General features: G+C 31.2%; 1 protein-coding gene across 1 annotated transcript; it reads right to left on the bottom strand.

Annotated features, from left to right (window-relative positions):
- Positions 1 to 12,507: 12,507 nt before the first annotated feature.
- Positions 12,508 to 13,467, bottom strand: LOC136086899 (uncharacterized). The gene has a single exon (XM_065809397.1). The coding sequence runs from the start codon at positions 13,465 to 13,467 to the stop codon at positions 12,508 to 12,510; it is 960 nt and encodes a 319-aa protein (XP_065665469.1).
- Positions 13,468 to 16,583: the final 3,116 nt, after the last annotated feature.

Genomic DNA, 16,583 nt, shown 5'->3' with positions numbered 1-16,583 from the left:
TCATTGTACTAACTAATTTTTCTTTTTTGTGATATTTCGGTCTAATTTGTATAGGCCATCATCAGACGAAAAATACAATTTAAAAACCGTTACAATATAAGTTTATAAAAATATATTTGATTGTATGTAATTTAATCTCAGCAAATAGCGTTTATTCAGTATATTAATTTAACAATTAATTTTTTAATAATTCATGAAAAAGAAATATAATCTTACGAAATTCATATTTTTTCATTGATTTGTAGTTTGTGTTTATCAGCTTTAATTTTCTGACTATTTTTCTTTTAAAAGCATCATCTAATAATTATTTTTATCATTACATCAATAAATTTTACAATATTTTTGTCACAATGTAGCAAAATAGGTTTGAATTAAGTTTAACAGTTTTGACCTTGGTAATATAAATTGAAAAACATTGAAAAAACGTCTATGTATACCAGAGTTGCTAGTCCTAGGCCTTGCCTAAAGGCTAAAAATTAAGGTCTTGGCCTTAAAACTTTTGGCCTTCGCCTTGGTCATGACCTTGAAATTTTTGGCCTTGACTATGATTGTTATGGCCTTGGCCGTCATAAAAAAATATATAAAATTAAAGAATTAAAAGTTTTCATTCTTTACTTTACGAAAATAATTACGTAAATAATTATTCTTTATTTTACGCAATTACTTCATTAACTTAAGGCAAAAATTTAAGTCTTTAGTCTTAAAAATTTTGCGTCGGCGTTGGCCTTGAAAGTCATATTCTTTGCTTTGGCCTTGTAACATGCGGTCTTGGCCTTGTCCTCAAAAGTTTAAGTAAAAACTACGCTGCAAACAGGCAACTAATTCGCACTTTCGCAGGTTAGGCCTTGAAACTTTTGACCTTGGTCTTGGTCTTGTAACACACGGGGCCTCGGCCTTGGCTTTATGTACATAGACGTATATAAATATCATATACGTCTATGTATTTATATCTACATAGATGTGCATATATATATATATATATATATATATGTATATATATATATATATATATATATATATATATATATATATATATATATATATATATATATATATATATATATATATATATATATATATATAAAGTATGTTAATGTATTCTACAAACAGAGTGCTCAATGTTCTTAAAGAACAGAGCAATAATAAATTAGTAAAAACACTTATCTAATTTTTTCTTTCTTCTACAAAGTGTTTCTCCATGAGTAGGTTCATCAGGAAGATTCTTCCTGACAATATATATATATATATATATATATATATATATATATATATATATATATATATATATATATATATATATATATATATATATATATATATATATATATATATATATATATATACAGAGGCGTCCGAAGGAGATGGGTTTAGGTGGGTGTCTAAACCCCCCCCCCTCCTTCCTGCGAAATTTATTAGCAAAATGGGATTTCATTTTGATGTTTTTGTGTATCAAATAAAATTTGTATAAAAATTAAAAAAATTTTACGTTGCATGAAATTTGACAAAAAACAAAAAAAAAAATGTTAATAATATTAAGCTGTTAATAATATTAATTCAACCAAAGCCAGGTTTTTGTCTTAATTTTACTATATTGTAAACTCAAAAAAATACTTCTCAAATTTTAAAACATTGAATAGTTTAAAAATGTATCTACAGAGAAATAATTATAACATTTTTTTAAAGTAATTTTTGGAGTTTATAGTCATCATAGGAAAAGTGATAAATAAAATTATTTTGAATTTATTAATTTGAGAATATATTTTAAATATGTAATGATAGAATAATATTGCCTTCTGGTTTTTAGTTTAATTACTAAAAAAACAGTATGTGGTAAAAAAGTTTATCTTATTAGCAATCTATATCTAAACCGTATTTACCTATGACAAAAACAGACACGTGCTTTATTATGACATACAGAAACGTCAGAAATTATTTAACTTAATAGGCCGGGTGAATAAAAATGAGCAATTGCTTTTACTCAATAATTGATCAGCTTTACGTGAATAAAAACTAAGGAGTTCTACTTAAATTTTTATTCACGTAAAGTTAAGCAATTTTACTCAGTAATTGTTCAGCTTTACATGAATAAAAAGTTAAGCAAAACTGCTAAAGTTTTTGTTTACGTAAAGCAGACCAATTACCGAGTTAAAGCAATTGCTCATTTTTATTCACCCAACCTAATGTTTCAGATTAGATTTTTTTTTATCATAGATAACCCAACTTGAATTAATAAAGTAAGCGAAACTGAAAAATCGCCGGCAAAGTTATTATGAATCATAATATACAACTTTCGGCGATTTTCAGTTTCAATTTATTATTATATATTTACATTCATAGTTTATGACGGGGCATTTCTAAAGCCTCAACAAATGGTATAAATTTTGTACAGAAATTTTAAAGACCATAATCTTACTACTACCCAGCCGACATTTAGTCCGAAAAAGACGTCTTTTAAACGTTCAAAAGACATCTTTTGGGGACCAAATGCCATTTAGGTAGGCACAGGCAGCGCGATAATTTTGTTCAAATATTTGTTGTTTTTCATTATGTAATTTTTTTTGACACGCTCTATCAATTTAAAACATATATGTTTAACATTTTTATTTTTTGTAAATTTTTCGGTTATATTAACAATTTTAATAGCGCCAATTAACAAATGTCATTACATAACAGAAAAAATAAACGCAATAACAAACTCAGAAATTTATTTAAAAAATGAATGTACAAAAAAATCAAAATACGAAAAAAGAAATTTTAATAAAATTAAAATATAGAAATAAGATTTTAAATTATTAAAAAAAGATGAAGGTTCAGATATATAATATTAAGAATTTAAAAAATTTAAGATTATTTTTAAAATTATCATCATGACAACAAATTCCGAAATTTATTTAAATCATATATAAACAAAAAAAGAAAAAAGAAAAAAAGGAATCTTAAAATATATTTTGAATATTTATATAATAAAAATTTTCAATTATTAACTGAGAATTTATAATTTCTTATTATATTTTAAAAACTTTTACATATAAAAAAAATAATGATGAAATATTTTTGACCGCTCAGTAAATATAGGTCTAGAAAGGTTTATTCAAGTAAAAGTAAACCTTTCTAGACCTATTTATTTGTAAACGACCCTGAAAACATTAGGAATTTTCCATAAATTGCGTGAAGCACCAAGGGGATGGGGAGGGGGAGGGGGAAGGATAAATGGTTCTGTGACAACTCGGAACTCTACCCCCCCCCCCCTCTTTATCACAACATCTTAACTAAAGAGTTACGATGTTGCGATTAAGAAAGATGGGGTTGGGGGGAGGAAGAGGATATGGTCAAAAATTTTGTGACTTAATTTATATCAAACTCAAAACTACATAGGGTAGAGCGGGACTAGTTGAGCATAGGGGCATGTTGGGTAACTGAATATCTCAAAAAGTACTCACCACATGGCAAAGCATCTAATGGATAAAAGATAGGTATTTAGAATGGTAATAAAATGCGCATCAAATGATTGCTGGACCTCGGTTTAGTAACATGCACGGACAACTTTTCGATTTTGGACCAAAAAAGTAAAAAAAAACTATTTTTGCTATTTTTCTCTCAGATGCTAAAAAAAGCAATTATTTGGAATCACTTAAGTGCTTATATTTTGCCCATTTATTTAGCTATTGATTATACGTATCCTTTTTTCCCCAAGTCTTATAGTTCTTTTATAACCTAACTGATGTGTTGTCTTGTCTAGTTGGAGTAATTTGAGCAGATTTGACAACGATTAATAAAACGGCTCTATCAGACGTGAAGATAAAATTTCGTTTAGTAAACATTTTAAGGTCGATTCACACTTTTAAATTAATCATTACAAAATACTCATAACAATAAGCTACACCCACTAGATGTATCAGTGTTTGGATCTTTTAAAAAGTACCTATCAGTTGCACAAGGTGCATGGCTGAGAAACAATCCTGGAAAAGCCATAACAATTTATGATATACCAAAAATTTTATCTGATTCAAAGGATTTTCAAAAAACTGGTGTATACCTGTACAATGCAAACATTTTTGCTGATTATTTTTTACCATATGTGACAGACCGTATAGAACCAGCAAATCTTGTATCTGAGCTATCACACGGAGCTCATTCTGAAGTACGTTTAACATCATCTTCAGGCTAATCTGTCAAAAATAATAGTAATAAAAAAACAACGTCACTTATTCCTGAAACTCCTAAAGCATTTTCTTCAGAAACTGTGTGACCTTACCCAAAAGCAGCACCAAGAAAAATACATTTGACGAGACAAAAAAAAAGGAAAGCTGCTATTCTAACAGATACTCCAGAAAGAATTATATTAAAACAGCAGCAAACTAAGAAACTTAAGAAAGTTGAGAAACAAAAAAAAATTATCTACTTGTCAATCTCTTTCAAATAATAATAAAGAGGATGGTAATAAAGAGACTCAGTTACATTGTATATTAAAAAAAGTAAAGAAACAAACAAACAAAAAAACTGAGAAGAAAGAAATTTTGAAGAAACCAAAAAAAGTTCTGCTTGTCAATTCTTTGCAGATCATGATAATAAGGAGACTCAGCTGCTTAGTATATTTAAAAAAGTTAGTATAGTTAAAAAGCAATCAAACAAAAAAACTAAGATGACAAAAAAATTAAAGATAAGTGCAGAACACGATGATGCTTGTCTTGTATGTTGGGAAACTTATTCTGAAAGTCTTCCAGATAAAAATTGGATCCAGTGTCAAGGTTGCAATCAATGGTCTCATTCAAAATATGATTCACATTCTGGTCAAAACTATATTTGTATTAACTGCAAAATGAAAATTGAAGACTAACATTAAGGGTTTAGTTTATTATGATATTAACAAGTTTTGTTTAAAAATATGTTTAAAAAATTGTGTTTAGTTTTAAGATTGAAAAGTTTTGTTTTGTTTTTATTTTAGCCTCAAAATTATTAATTTTTATATTCATGTCTTAAATAATTTGTTAAAATTGAAAGTATATATTTAATTTATAAGGAAGCTATGTTTTGGTTTTATAACAGAGTTTATAGTTGTCACAGAAATACATTTATTTTTTTATTGCTCAACTTACCTTAGTTGTTCTACAACTCAGTTTTTTTATTTTCAATCGATTTATAACGTTTTCGCCTAATTCATTTTTTGACCTATTTTATAGATTTTCATTTTCAACCGATTTGAGATAAATTAATTTTCAACCGATTATTTGGTCTGTGTTTTTATCATTATTTTTTTTTTAAACTACGATTTTTTTTTTTTTAATTAACAATCAATAAGTTTTCCAAGCATTCATCGAACCATATACCTCCCGATTCTGAAGACAGCGCTTCAACCACTGCGTCAAGTCTGATAAAACTTGGTTTTTATACAAATTAACAACAAAAAATACAACATACATACCGGAATGGCGTAGTTATAAAATTGAAAATAAAGTAGGTTGAATGTTCAGTAGGTCAACCATTTGGTATGTTAGAAAATTAGAAGTACATGATTTAATTAGGTGTAAATGTAAAAATCAAAATTGTCGGTTGAAAATCGAAAACGTCATAATCTACGATTTATGAAATTTCAAAAATTACTTAAAGGCCACCTTAAAAACTGCGTACACTTTAAAATTTTTTTTTTTGTTTTTTGTTTTTTTTGTTTGTTCTTTTATTTCTTCATAATAACTATTACAATAAAATAAATGAAAGAAGAATGCATACAAATAAAAAATTACAAATTTTGTTACATATAAAATAAGAACGCGGAGACTTGTAGAAGATCAGATGATCTTGTCATCAAGAACCGCTTACAATCGTTACGTGTTTAAGACAATTTTGTAATGTGTATAAAATAAATAAGGTAGTCAAATAAAGTTTATAAAACGAAAGTTAAAAGTAAAAATTAACGTTTTATATAAATACTTAAAATACAAGACTTGATAGGTATATAATGTTTAAATTAAATTAACATGATACGCAAAAATAAAATTAACAAAACAAAATTTAAATATACAAGTATATAGTCAAATAAATATTTTTCATGTAAGAACTCGTAAAAACGTTATAAATAAATCAAAAAAGTTAAATTTAAAAATATATAAATATGTTTTCAATATATAGAATGATATTTTTTAATTTCCTTTTAAATGCGAAAAAGTTCCAGTCTTGAGAAAAATCAAAATGTTTCAAAACTATTTGTTCCATAGAAACGCCCCTCGAAAAGAAATACAAAACTAGCCTAAATTGGTTCTGAAAACTGGTTGAAGGAAATAATCATTTCGTAATTACATTTATTTTTTTTTTTTTTAGGATTATAAATTGTGAAATAAAACCGGTGTTGTACGAGCAGGGGCGTTTCGTGAGAAATTTCCAGGCGGGGGGGGGGGGGGTTAGAGACATTGTTTTTCTCAACTGCTTAACATAGTTTTCACAATTGTTAATTCAAGAATTCAAGAAATCAATTTCTGTCCTATATACAAAATCTACTGATTGTTATACTACACTTCACTCACTCTCATGAATTGCCAACTATCAGTATTTATTAACTTCTATTAACAAAACATAGCTTCCTTTACATATATACAAAATATTCAATTCAAAAAACGTCTAAAAGTTTTACCCATTCATAGTGAAATTGTATCAGTCCAAAAAAATATTACAATTTACAAATCCAATAAACTTTAAAAACCATTCTGGCAGCATATATAGCAGTTTAAAATATTACGGAAATGAATTAGTACAAAGGAATATGGAAAATATTATTTTACTACAAATTTATACGCACAACATTTTATCATGAGTCTACTGTTTGATTTTAATATGACGTTTTTTCAATTGAATTCATCGTTTAACAAGATGTTCGGGGTTAACTCCTTTACAAAGTTCTTTTTCGCACTTCAGTAGCATGAGACTATCCAATTTCTCGTCAATCATTGTTGTTCTCAGATGTGATTTTACAATCTTGAGTTGACTGAAAGAACGCTTATTTGATGCTACACCATAAGCAGCTGTGATTACAAAAATGCATAGTTTATGGGCTTGCTTCAGTATATTCTTTAACTTTACAACATGGTACAAAATGTCTTGCAGCGTCTTGGCTGGTGTTCTTGATGACTTACAATATTCATCACCTTCTTCTAAACAGATATCAATCAAAATATCCATCTGGCCTTTCAGCACATGAACGTCTGGAATATGATCCTTGTATCCAGGAGGAAAAAAGTTTGTTTGTTTTTGTTAAGTTTTCAATACTCAAATTATCCTTATTTAACGGAAAACTAAAAATTTTGGTGATAGGGGCAAATATTTCCTTTACTGCTGCCGAGTTTTCGGTTAAACCCATGGCTAGAGAGTTTATGACCTCTTTGAATTCTTTCCAGTAAAAAGCTTCCATCTCCATTGCTCTTAATCTATGATGTCGTGCGTAATCGTTTTCTGCATAAATGTGTAATTTCCTAGAAAATATCACTGCATTTTCAATCAAATTATTTATAGCATCTGTATCGTTACTGATATTTTGTATGTTCTTGGCAGTACTTTCAATTACATGAATACTGTCAATGACATTGAAGTTTGGACTTTCTAAGATTTCTGTTAATATTTTTATCTTCTCAATGATATTCTTTATAAAGAAAAGACATCGAACTCGCGTAGTCATACGACTGAAAAGCCATCTTTGATCTGTCAATGCCTTCTTTATGTAAAGAAGATAAAATTAGCTCAACCATCCCTTCTACAGTTTTATCAGTGCATTCGACGGATTTCAAAAGTCTTTCCCGAATCTCACCGTTTTCACTGACTGTTCTCACAACAATATTCATTATGTCCTTATGTGACATATCGGGAGTAGTGTCGAAAACGCGAAATCACGGAAAAAAAATTGGAGCTGTTAATTTCATCAATGATCTTACTCTTTAATTCAGTTGCAATTAAACTAATCATTTCATTTTGAGACGATAGACTCGTGTATGTAACTCTATATGGACTAAGGGCTCTATCTTCAATCCAGGTTTTTAGTGTGGGATTGTGGCGAGAGATAAGATTCACAACTGCAACAAAGTTACCTTGATTATCACTGTCCGATTCCCTAAACGCTAGCCCTTGGCTTCCCAAAGTCTTGCATGTATCGATAAGAATTTCGACAGTTTTTCAATTCTGCACCTCTATTTTTTGCTCTTCTATTAGAGCAAGTCTATTGGATTTATCAATAAGGTGATCTATATGTCCTTTTATCATAAGAAAGTGACAATATTCACTTAATGCAACTTTATGTGCCTAAGAGGTAAAGAGCGCCTAAAGCTTTTGTCTTTTCCATAGCTTTTCATCTTGGACCAAGATCTCACCCCAACATTTATTCAAGCATCTTCAGTTTTTCCCTTCTTTCCAACACCCTTGGGGAAAAGGCGGCAGACAAAACAAAATGCGGCATCCTTTTGGGTGCTGTATAAAATGTTCAAATTCTTTGTACCACTGAGGATTAAATCTATTTTTAACGTCACTTGGGAAACTAGCAAGTTTTGGCTGGTGTAGCCCAACATGGATTAAATACAATTTTTGATTATCCGTAATTGTATGTGGACGTAAACCTGGGTCATGGCTTATCAATGCTGATGAATCTGATTTGTCAATTATAATATTTTGAGCTTTGATATCGAGTTTTTTTATAAAAGCGTTTCCTATTTTCAAAACATTTTTTGACATTTCCACCACAGAACTTGTTGCACTCACAATTTCAACTGCAGCGAGTTTTAGATTTACTAATTCTTCTTTACAATATTTTTTTAAAATGTCATTACATTTAAGATTATCTTTTAAAACATCCAAATTCCCTATGAGCGAAGTCCAATTTGTTGTTTCACTGCTTACTTCAGTAGTATCCAAGTTAATAATATTCGTGTCATCATTTTCATCTTGGTCAGAAAATTGGGTTAAATGATCTGATTTAGAATTTAATTCTTTAAATTTCTCTGCTTGTTCCTGGACTACAACATAACCAAGGTTTTCCCCTTTTGCATCATTAACTTGAATTTTTGAACTTGCGTCCTCTTCAAATTTTTTTTATCAGAAGATGTTGTTTCTTATTCTATGGATTTACCACATGTTAAAGTCGATGTTTCAATTATTATCAAGTCTAACTTTGTATGTTCACTACTTTGTATTTCATCATCCACATCGACATCGTTACCAGCATTCTGAGGTTCCATTTTTCGTTTTTTTGAAGCTAAGGAGGCTACAAAAGGATTCTCTGGGGCTCCCACTGTTTGTATATGAACCTTTCTACCACCATGAACGGATCTTTCATGACTGGTTTTATAGTCGTTATAAAATATTGCTTTGCATACGCAACATCGTAACTTATATCTTTTGCTTTTCATTGTTAGTGCTGGAAAACAAACGCAGATGCTATAATTTATCGTAATTTTTAAATGATTTAATGTTTACAAAAGTTATCACTCTTAATAAATGTGATAAAATATAAGAGTCTTATAATAATAGAAAAAGACTAATAATCCTATTATATATTCTTATTAGGCCTATTACTCCTACAAATCTAATTCTGATCCTACTTTAGTATACTGATAATTGGAAGTAATAACAGACGCAAAACGTTTTTATCAGAGTTTAGCATTTATTTTCTTATACTTTCTGATAAAAAGCTTTATATAAAATCAATATATTAAGAAATGAATCATATCATTTTAAATGCAAGTATCATATCTTTTAAACAAAGACAGAAATGTTAAAATCAATTCATGGAAATAAATATTCACGTTTCAAAGTAAAAAGTATGAAAAAAAATGAATAACTGCTTTTAGTCAAACATAACAATGACAACAATGCAAAGACTTAATAAACTTGGAAGAAATGCAGTTAAGTCATTTTTTAATATCTCTAAGTATAGCAAAAACTAAATAAACTCTATATTTAAAGTTCGGGAGATATCGACTTACATACAACAAAATAAAATAAACCTATTTATCCGTCTATTAAATAATAAAGTAACTTTTGAAATCATCAATTCTCAGCTTAACTCTTGTTCATTAAAATATTCATTTTTGATGATATAAAGGAATTATGTAAGATCCATAAAATAAATATGAAAAACTTAATTCAGAATAAAAAGAAAGTGAAAATTAATATTTCAGAAAATATAATTCCTGAAGATACTTATTAAATTTTAGTACAGGCAATTCAATGTTGGAATGCAAAGTAACAGCGAACAATTTTTTAAAATACTCTTGAAGAAAACATTTCCAAGTGATATATTTTATTCTCTCTTTATATATCTTAAACTATTTTTATGTATTTTTACCTTGTAAACACATTTACAGAAGGTGTTTAATCAAATAAAATAATAATAAAATAAACTCCCAGCTGCCATTTTTATTGTTAATAAGAATAAAAAGTGGCGCGAAAAAAAACAACAACGTGGAAATCAAAAGGGCGCTTTGTTATAACTTCGCAATTTATTTCGTCTTGTGGAAAACAGCCTTAAGCCGTTTGATAAACGTAAAGTTTATTTGTCTAAGTCAAAAAAGAATTAGATCTTTGATGGATTTTCGCAAACGTTTTGTATTTTATTCAACTAGAAAATATTTTTTGATTTTATTACCGATTTCCCAACTATCCCAATTCGTAGCAGGGAAATTCCCAACTTTTCTAGATTCTGGGAGGGGGAGACTCCCCCCTACCCCCTCCTAGGCGACGCCCCTATGTACATTTTACATTTAAACATAAAACTTAGTACATTAAAAATATCTAGTTGAAATATATTTAAAATATTCATTTCAATAAAAAGAGGCTTAGCATGTGAAAAACGGTCTTTAGAATTAATAAGACGTGCTGCATGCTTCTGTTGGCGATGAAGAGGTTCTAATTTACTTTTATTGAAACTACCCCAAGCCGCATTCGCATAGTTTATGTGGTAATGAATGAATGAGTGGTATAGTTGAGTAAAAATATGATTATTTAACATGCTTCTTGCTTTATATAATATACCTATACTATAATACCCCACCACTTCTTTCGTTTTTATGAGTTAAAGAAGTTTTAATTTAGAAAAAAAATGTATAAATTAGGAAATTCTTTTTTAACTAGAGCGTGCATACTTTTTATAACCCTAACCCTCACCCCTATCTCCTTACTTTCTCCATTACTTTTTGAACGCTTTTTGGAGATCCCTCCTCACCCTAATCCCCCTTAGATACTTTGTACAACCCCAAAGCCCATGGTCTCGGCACTGGATCCAAACTTTATCATCTAATGACACATGTTTTATTGTATAATTATTATATGTCTTATGACATACGCCATGACATTATTATTATTCAGTGATCAAATACAAATACAATAATCTATTAACAATTTGATGAAGAAGTGCTACACCAGGCCCCTCAATGCTGACGAACATGGAGATACAGACGCTACAGACAAAGCAGCAATGGTATCTATAAAGTTACTTTCTTATGATGTTTTGAAAGCGTTGATGGATTGAGCGTTCACTGCTTCTTGCGAAAGCGCATTCCATGGGGCGACAATTCTATTTGAAAAAAAGTTATATCGTTCCTCGCAGTTTTTTACCATCTGACGTTCTAGTTTATGGTTATGGCCTTTTAGAATATACTTATCTTTACTTTTTGAAATTTTTTGCGGGACGACAAAACTAACAAGCTCGAGTTTACGAGTGATTTTGAGTTGCTCGATAAGATCTGCTCTTTTGCGGCGTTCTTCAAGAATTGTTAAACCGAGCCGTTGGAGTCGATCTTCATAGGTCATGTGTTTAATAGTCGATATTGTTTTTGTTGCTCAATGTTGGACTTGCTCGAGAATGGCAATGTCAGATTTTAAATGCGGTGACCAGGCTTGTACAGCAAACTCAAGATGGGGGCGAATGTAAGTGAGATACAGAGTGCACCATAAATAAAAACTGCAACTGCGAAATGTTTCTTTGAGTTGCTCTAGCATTCTATTTGCTTCTGATGCGGCTGACTCTATTTGCGGTCTAACGTTAAGGTAATTCGAGACCATCTTTCGACTGCGGTTTCTTCGAGAGGACGACATTGAGTATTTGTAGGTTGACTTGTTACATCCGCGCCCAACATACATTATAACCCTAACCCTCACCCCTATCTCCTTACTTTCTCCATTACTTTTTGAACGCTTTTTCATTCCAACAACGTTGAAATGAAAGAGCCAAATATGTGACCATTCCACTGCTCTGTCAACGTCATCTTGGAGATTGATGTTGTCCGACTCCTTTTTAATTATTCCTATTACTTTGCTGTCGTCGGCAAACTGTTTCATATGATGAATAATTATGTTCGGCAGGTTGTTTACAAAGATTACGAATAGCAATGGGCCCAAGACCGAGCCTTGAGGCACTCCACTAGTGAATGCTTTCCATTCAGAAGTAATGCCGTTTATGACCCTGACATCGCTGACATCGATTGCTTAGCCAAGCTGCGATCCAGTCAACAAGAGCACCTTGAATACCGTACGCTCTCAGCTTATGAAGAAGGCGTTTATGTGGTAAAAAAACGCCTTTGCAAAGTCTGTGTAAATGACGTCTACTGCGTGTCTGCAGTGAGTTGCTTCCGTCATGATATCCCGAGTTTCTAGAAGGTTTGATACGCATCCGTTACGATGAACAAAGCCATGCTGATTTGGAGAAATTAGACCATTAGCAACGCAGTGTTCCATTATTAATTTTTGTAAAATACTTTCTATAATTTTGCAAGGTATGGAAGTGAGCGAGTCTGGCCGGTAGTTGGATGCTTTAAACCTACTCCCCTTCTTGAAAATAGGTGTTACATTCAATTTTTTCCACAAGTCAGGAACTACACCAGTTGCAAACGAGCACTTATAGATAAGCAAAAGAGGCTTGGCAAAGGTAGCTGAACATTTACTAAGGACCCTTGAATGTAATCCATCGTAGCCGGTTGATTTTCTTTCATCAAGGTTGTTTAGGCATTTTTGTAATATATCGATAGAGAAACTTGCTGGATCGATGACACAAACTGCTTCAGTACGACTTTCAAAACCTGGCATTGAACCTTCGGGCTCTAAAACAAAGACTGATTGAAAATAGTTATTTAACGATGCGCTTATATCGCCGGTATCGGTTGTGATGTTGCTATTGACTGTTTCAAGTAATGTAATGTTACTGACGCTCTGCTTGCTTCTTACACATGCATGTAAGCGTTTAGGGTTGCTTTCGGAATCCCTGACGAGTAGCTCTTCGTACTTCTGCCTACCAGCTTTGACCATTTTTTTAACTTTTTTGCAGGTAGTTCGATGCGATATTTTGAGAAATTTGTGCGTATCTCGACCTGCATTAATGTACTTGGCCCAAGAAGTGCGTTTAGCTTTGACTGCCTCAATAAGTTCTGGTGTTACCCATTGCTCCTGTTTTTTCTGTAAAGGGAGTGGTAATTGACGGAATGTGTAGGTTAGTGGCTTCATTATACACGTTTGCTAGAAGCTGGTATTCATCGTTTGCATTTAGTCCAGTGAATACTGTTTCCCATTCAACAGCTGCAATATGTGCTGATATTGCTGCGTAGTTTGCTCGACTCCAAATGAGTTGAGGTTTAGCAGCAAAGTAGGCGAGTTGTTGAGGCATGCAACAGCAAATTTACCTTCGATGAAGCAGTGCGCTTGGCCCATTGGAGTGTCACCAAGAGAATCGCCTTGTTTAATGAAGATTACACGGTCTGGCTCATTTGTTATAATAAGATCGAGTGTGCTAGTAGGCTCGACGTGTCAACTACAACGGTAGGTTGGCAATGTGATAAGCTGAGTTAAGTGACATTCATGAAGGCACTTCTGGAACCTGATGTCGCCTTGACGCTCACCTCTCTCGTGAGCAACAGTTGCAATTCCGCCGTTAACTTCGATAGACTCATAAGACGTATGGCTAAAATTGAAGTCGCCATACAGTAGCATTGCAGAGCAGTTTATATTAGGCAGTATCTGTTGAGCGGTAGTGATCGATGTGATACACTGAGTAAGAACTTGATCATTTTCGTCGTGTGGACGATATAAGCAGCCGAGGAGAAATGATTCTTGACCAAGTTTTATTTTTCGCCAAATTTGCTCAATTGATGTTGAGTTGAGCTGAGTTGAACTAACTTCGCTGACTATGATATCGTCTCTTGTGTAAATTGCAACTTCACCGCCCCTCTTGTCTCTGTCTTTGCGATGTGGTTGGTAGCCGGGTACGAAAACGTCTGATAAATCTGTGAACCAAGTTTCCGCAAAAAATATGACGTGTGGCCGGCTGAATATATGTAGAGCTGATAGTCTAGCAAAGAGCACTTGGCGTTCTTCATTGTTGAGTGAACATGGGTTGTTTGCCCAGTAACATACATGGCTAGGTGAGACTGTAGAAGCGTCGGGTTGTATCAGTTTTATTTTTGCTTTAGTTATTGGTCTAGGACGTCTAGTTGGCAGTGGAGATTTCTGAGTTAGGAGCGGCTGTGTGGTTAGCGTAGTCTGACAGAGCTCTGGCTGGGGATGAAAATACGGAGCACTGATTGGACATTGATTCGATGACATCGATGCAACAGATGCGACCTGCTCTTCGATGTATAACATTCCGAAACGGATTATCGACAATGTTAGTAGCGGCAAGTTTGTCGTTAAGCTTTTTGAGTTGGGTGCGTTTGTTGTTAAACTTGGTTTGTTGCTCTGGCGTTCTGTCTTCGCGTACGCAGACACCCTTGTATATCTTTTGTTTGTGGTGTGCGCATTTTTTGTGTATTTCCGCTTGAGATGAAAGATTTGACAACGAAACCTGGATAATGTTCGAGTTTGACAATTTTGGTTTGCTTTTGCTCGATTTGAGGTTAACACGTGCGATAGCAGTAGCATCCTCCAATCCTGTTGCTACAAAAAAATCCTCAACAAGCTTTTTATCGTCTACAATACTAGACTTATTAAGACCGACTACAATGACATTTAACTCGCGACTTCGAGTATTTTTATTTTGAGCAGCGATAAAAGTACTTAGCTGCTGCCGCTGCTGCTTGCTCTCATCCCATTTGTTCTTAAGCAAAGATGCAAATGATGGTGTGACTGTTGATTTTATTTCTTTCAACTCAATAATTTGTTTTACCAGTAAATCAATTTTGTCTTTCAGGGCTTTTTCTCTTAATTCACTAGATCGTTTCTCTTCCGCGAGTGCAACAAGTAGAGCTGCCTTGATCATAAGAGCAATATCGTTCTGGTAACTTTTCATGAGAGTAGCATTTAAATCCTTTAGATCTACTGCCGCTTTAAAATCGTTGGTAGCTATTTCTTCGATTGCTGACTAATTAGCAATGAAATGCAATTAATAATTGCAAGTTTTTAAATTTTTAATATTTGATACAATTTATTACAAATCTTAAAAATTTAATTAAAATTTCAATAAAATTGATATTTTATATGATTATATGAATATACTTTAATATAATAAATTTATACGTTTATATATACTTTAATATAATAAATTTATGCGTATATAACTTACTAATATTAGTAATTTGTTTACAAATATAAGTAAATATATAGCGATAAATTTTCCGTAAATATATTTATTAATTGATAATAAATTTTGGATTTTGTCAAGGCACAAAAAATGCAGAAAAAAAACTAAGAAAAAGGTTGAAAATTTGTTCTCAAAACTTATTGAATAGAACAATAGATTAGAAAATCGTTCACCAGCTACCAGTTCACGTTGGCGGTTAAACAACGAGCAAAAATTGAAAGGTTTACAAAACTCTTTAAAACAAGAAAAAAAAAAGGAAAAAAAAAATTTGTAAACTCTGTAAAAATATAAGCGACCTAAAGCGTAAATAAAATCTTAGTCACAACTACTTTTATAATAATAATATATAAATAAAAATATATATAATAAAATATAAGTATATAAGTATATATATATATATATAAATATAGGCGTGCGAAGTACGACAAATCTGTTATTTTAGACACAAATATAGGCAATATAATTTACTATGATTTCAAAGTAGAAAATAATTAATAAGTTAATAAGATGAAGCAATAATAGAGAAAGAAATAGAAAAAAGAGAACAAGAGGAAAAAAAAAGTAATAAAAAAGAAGACGAAAAAAACAAAAATATATAAAATTCTGAAACTCGAGCAAAAACACGTCTTATCGACTCAATGGCTAAAACGCAAAAAAAAGTATATATATATAATGTATATATATATATATATATATATATATATATATATATATATATATATATATATATATATATATATATATATATATATATATATATATATAGATTATATGGTTCATTTTTTTTTTTCCAGATTCTTTCTCGATTACCATATTGTAGCACAAAAGGTGATTCATCTGTCCATATGACACGTTTCCAATGATCTGAAGTCCAGCCTAAATGATCTCTGCACCATTTTAATCTTTTAACACGACTTTTCTCGTTTATAAAAGACTTTTTTGTTTGCTACCTTTAAGTAGACTCTTCGCCTTTCTTTATTCTTGTAACAATTGTATTGTTACATAAGTGTTCAAGGTTTAAATTTTGCTTTATCTGACTCACTGATAT

This window comes from Hydra vulgaris, chromosome 11 (genome assembly GCF_038396675.1).
Source record: "Hydra vulgaris chromosome 11, alternate assembly HydraT2T_AEP".
In the NCBI taxonomy this organism is placed as follows: Eukaryota; Metazoa; Cnidaria; class Hydrozoa; order Anthoathecata; family Hydridae; genus Hydra; species Hydra vulgaris.
Note: the sequence above shows the minus strand (reverse complement) of the source record. Positions and strands in the feature narration are given on the sequence as shown.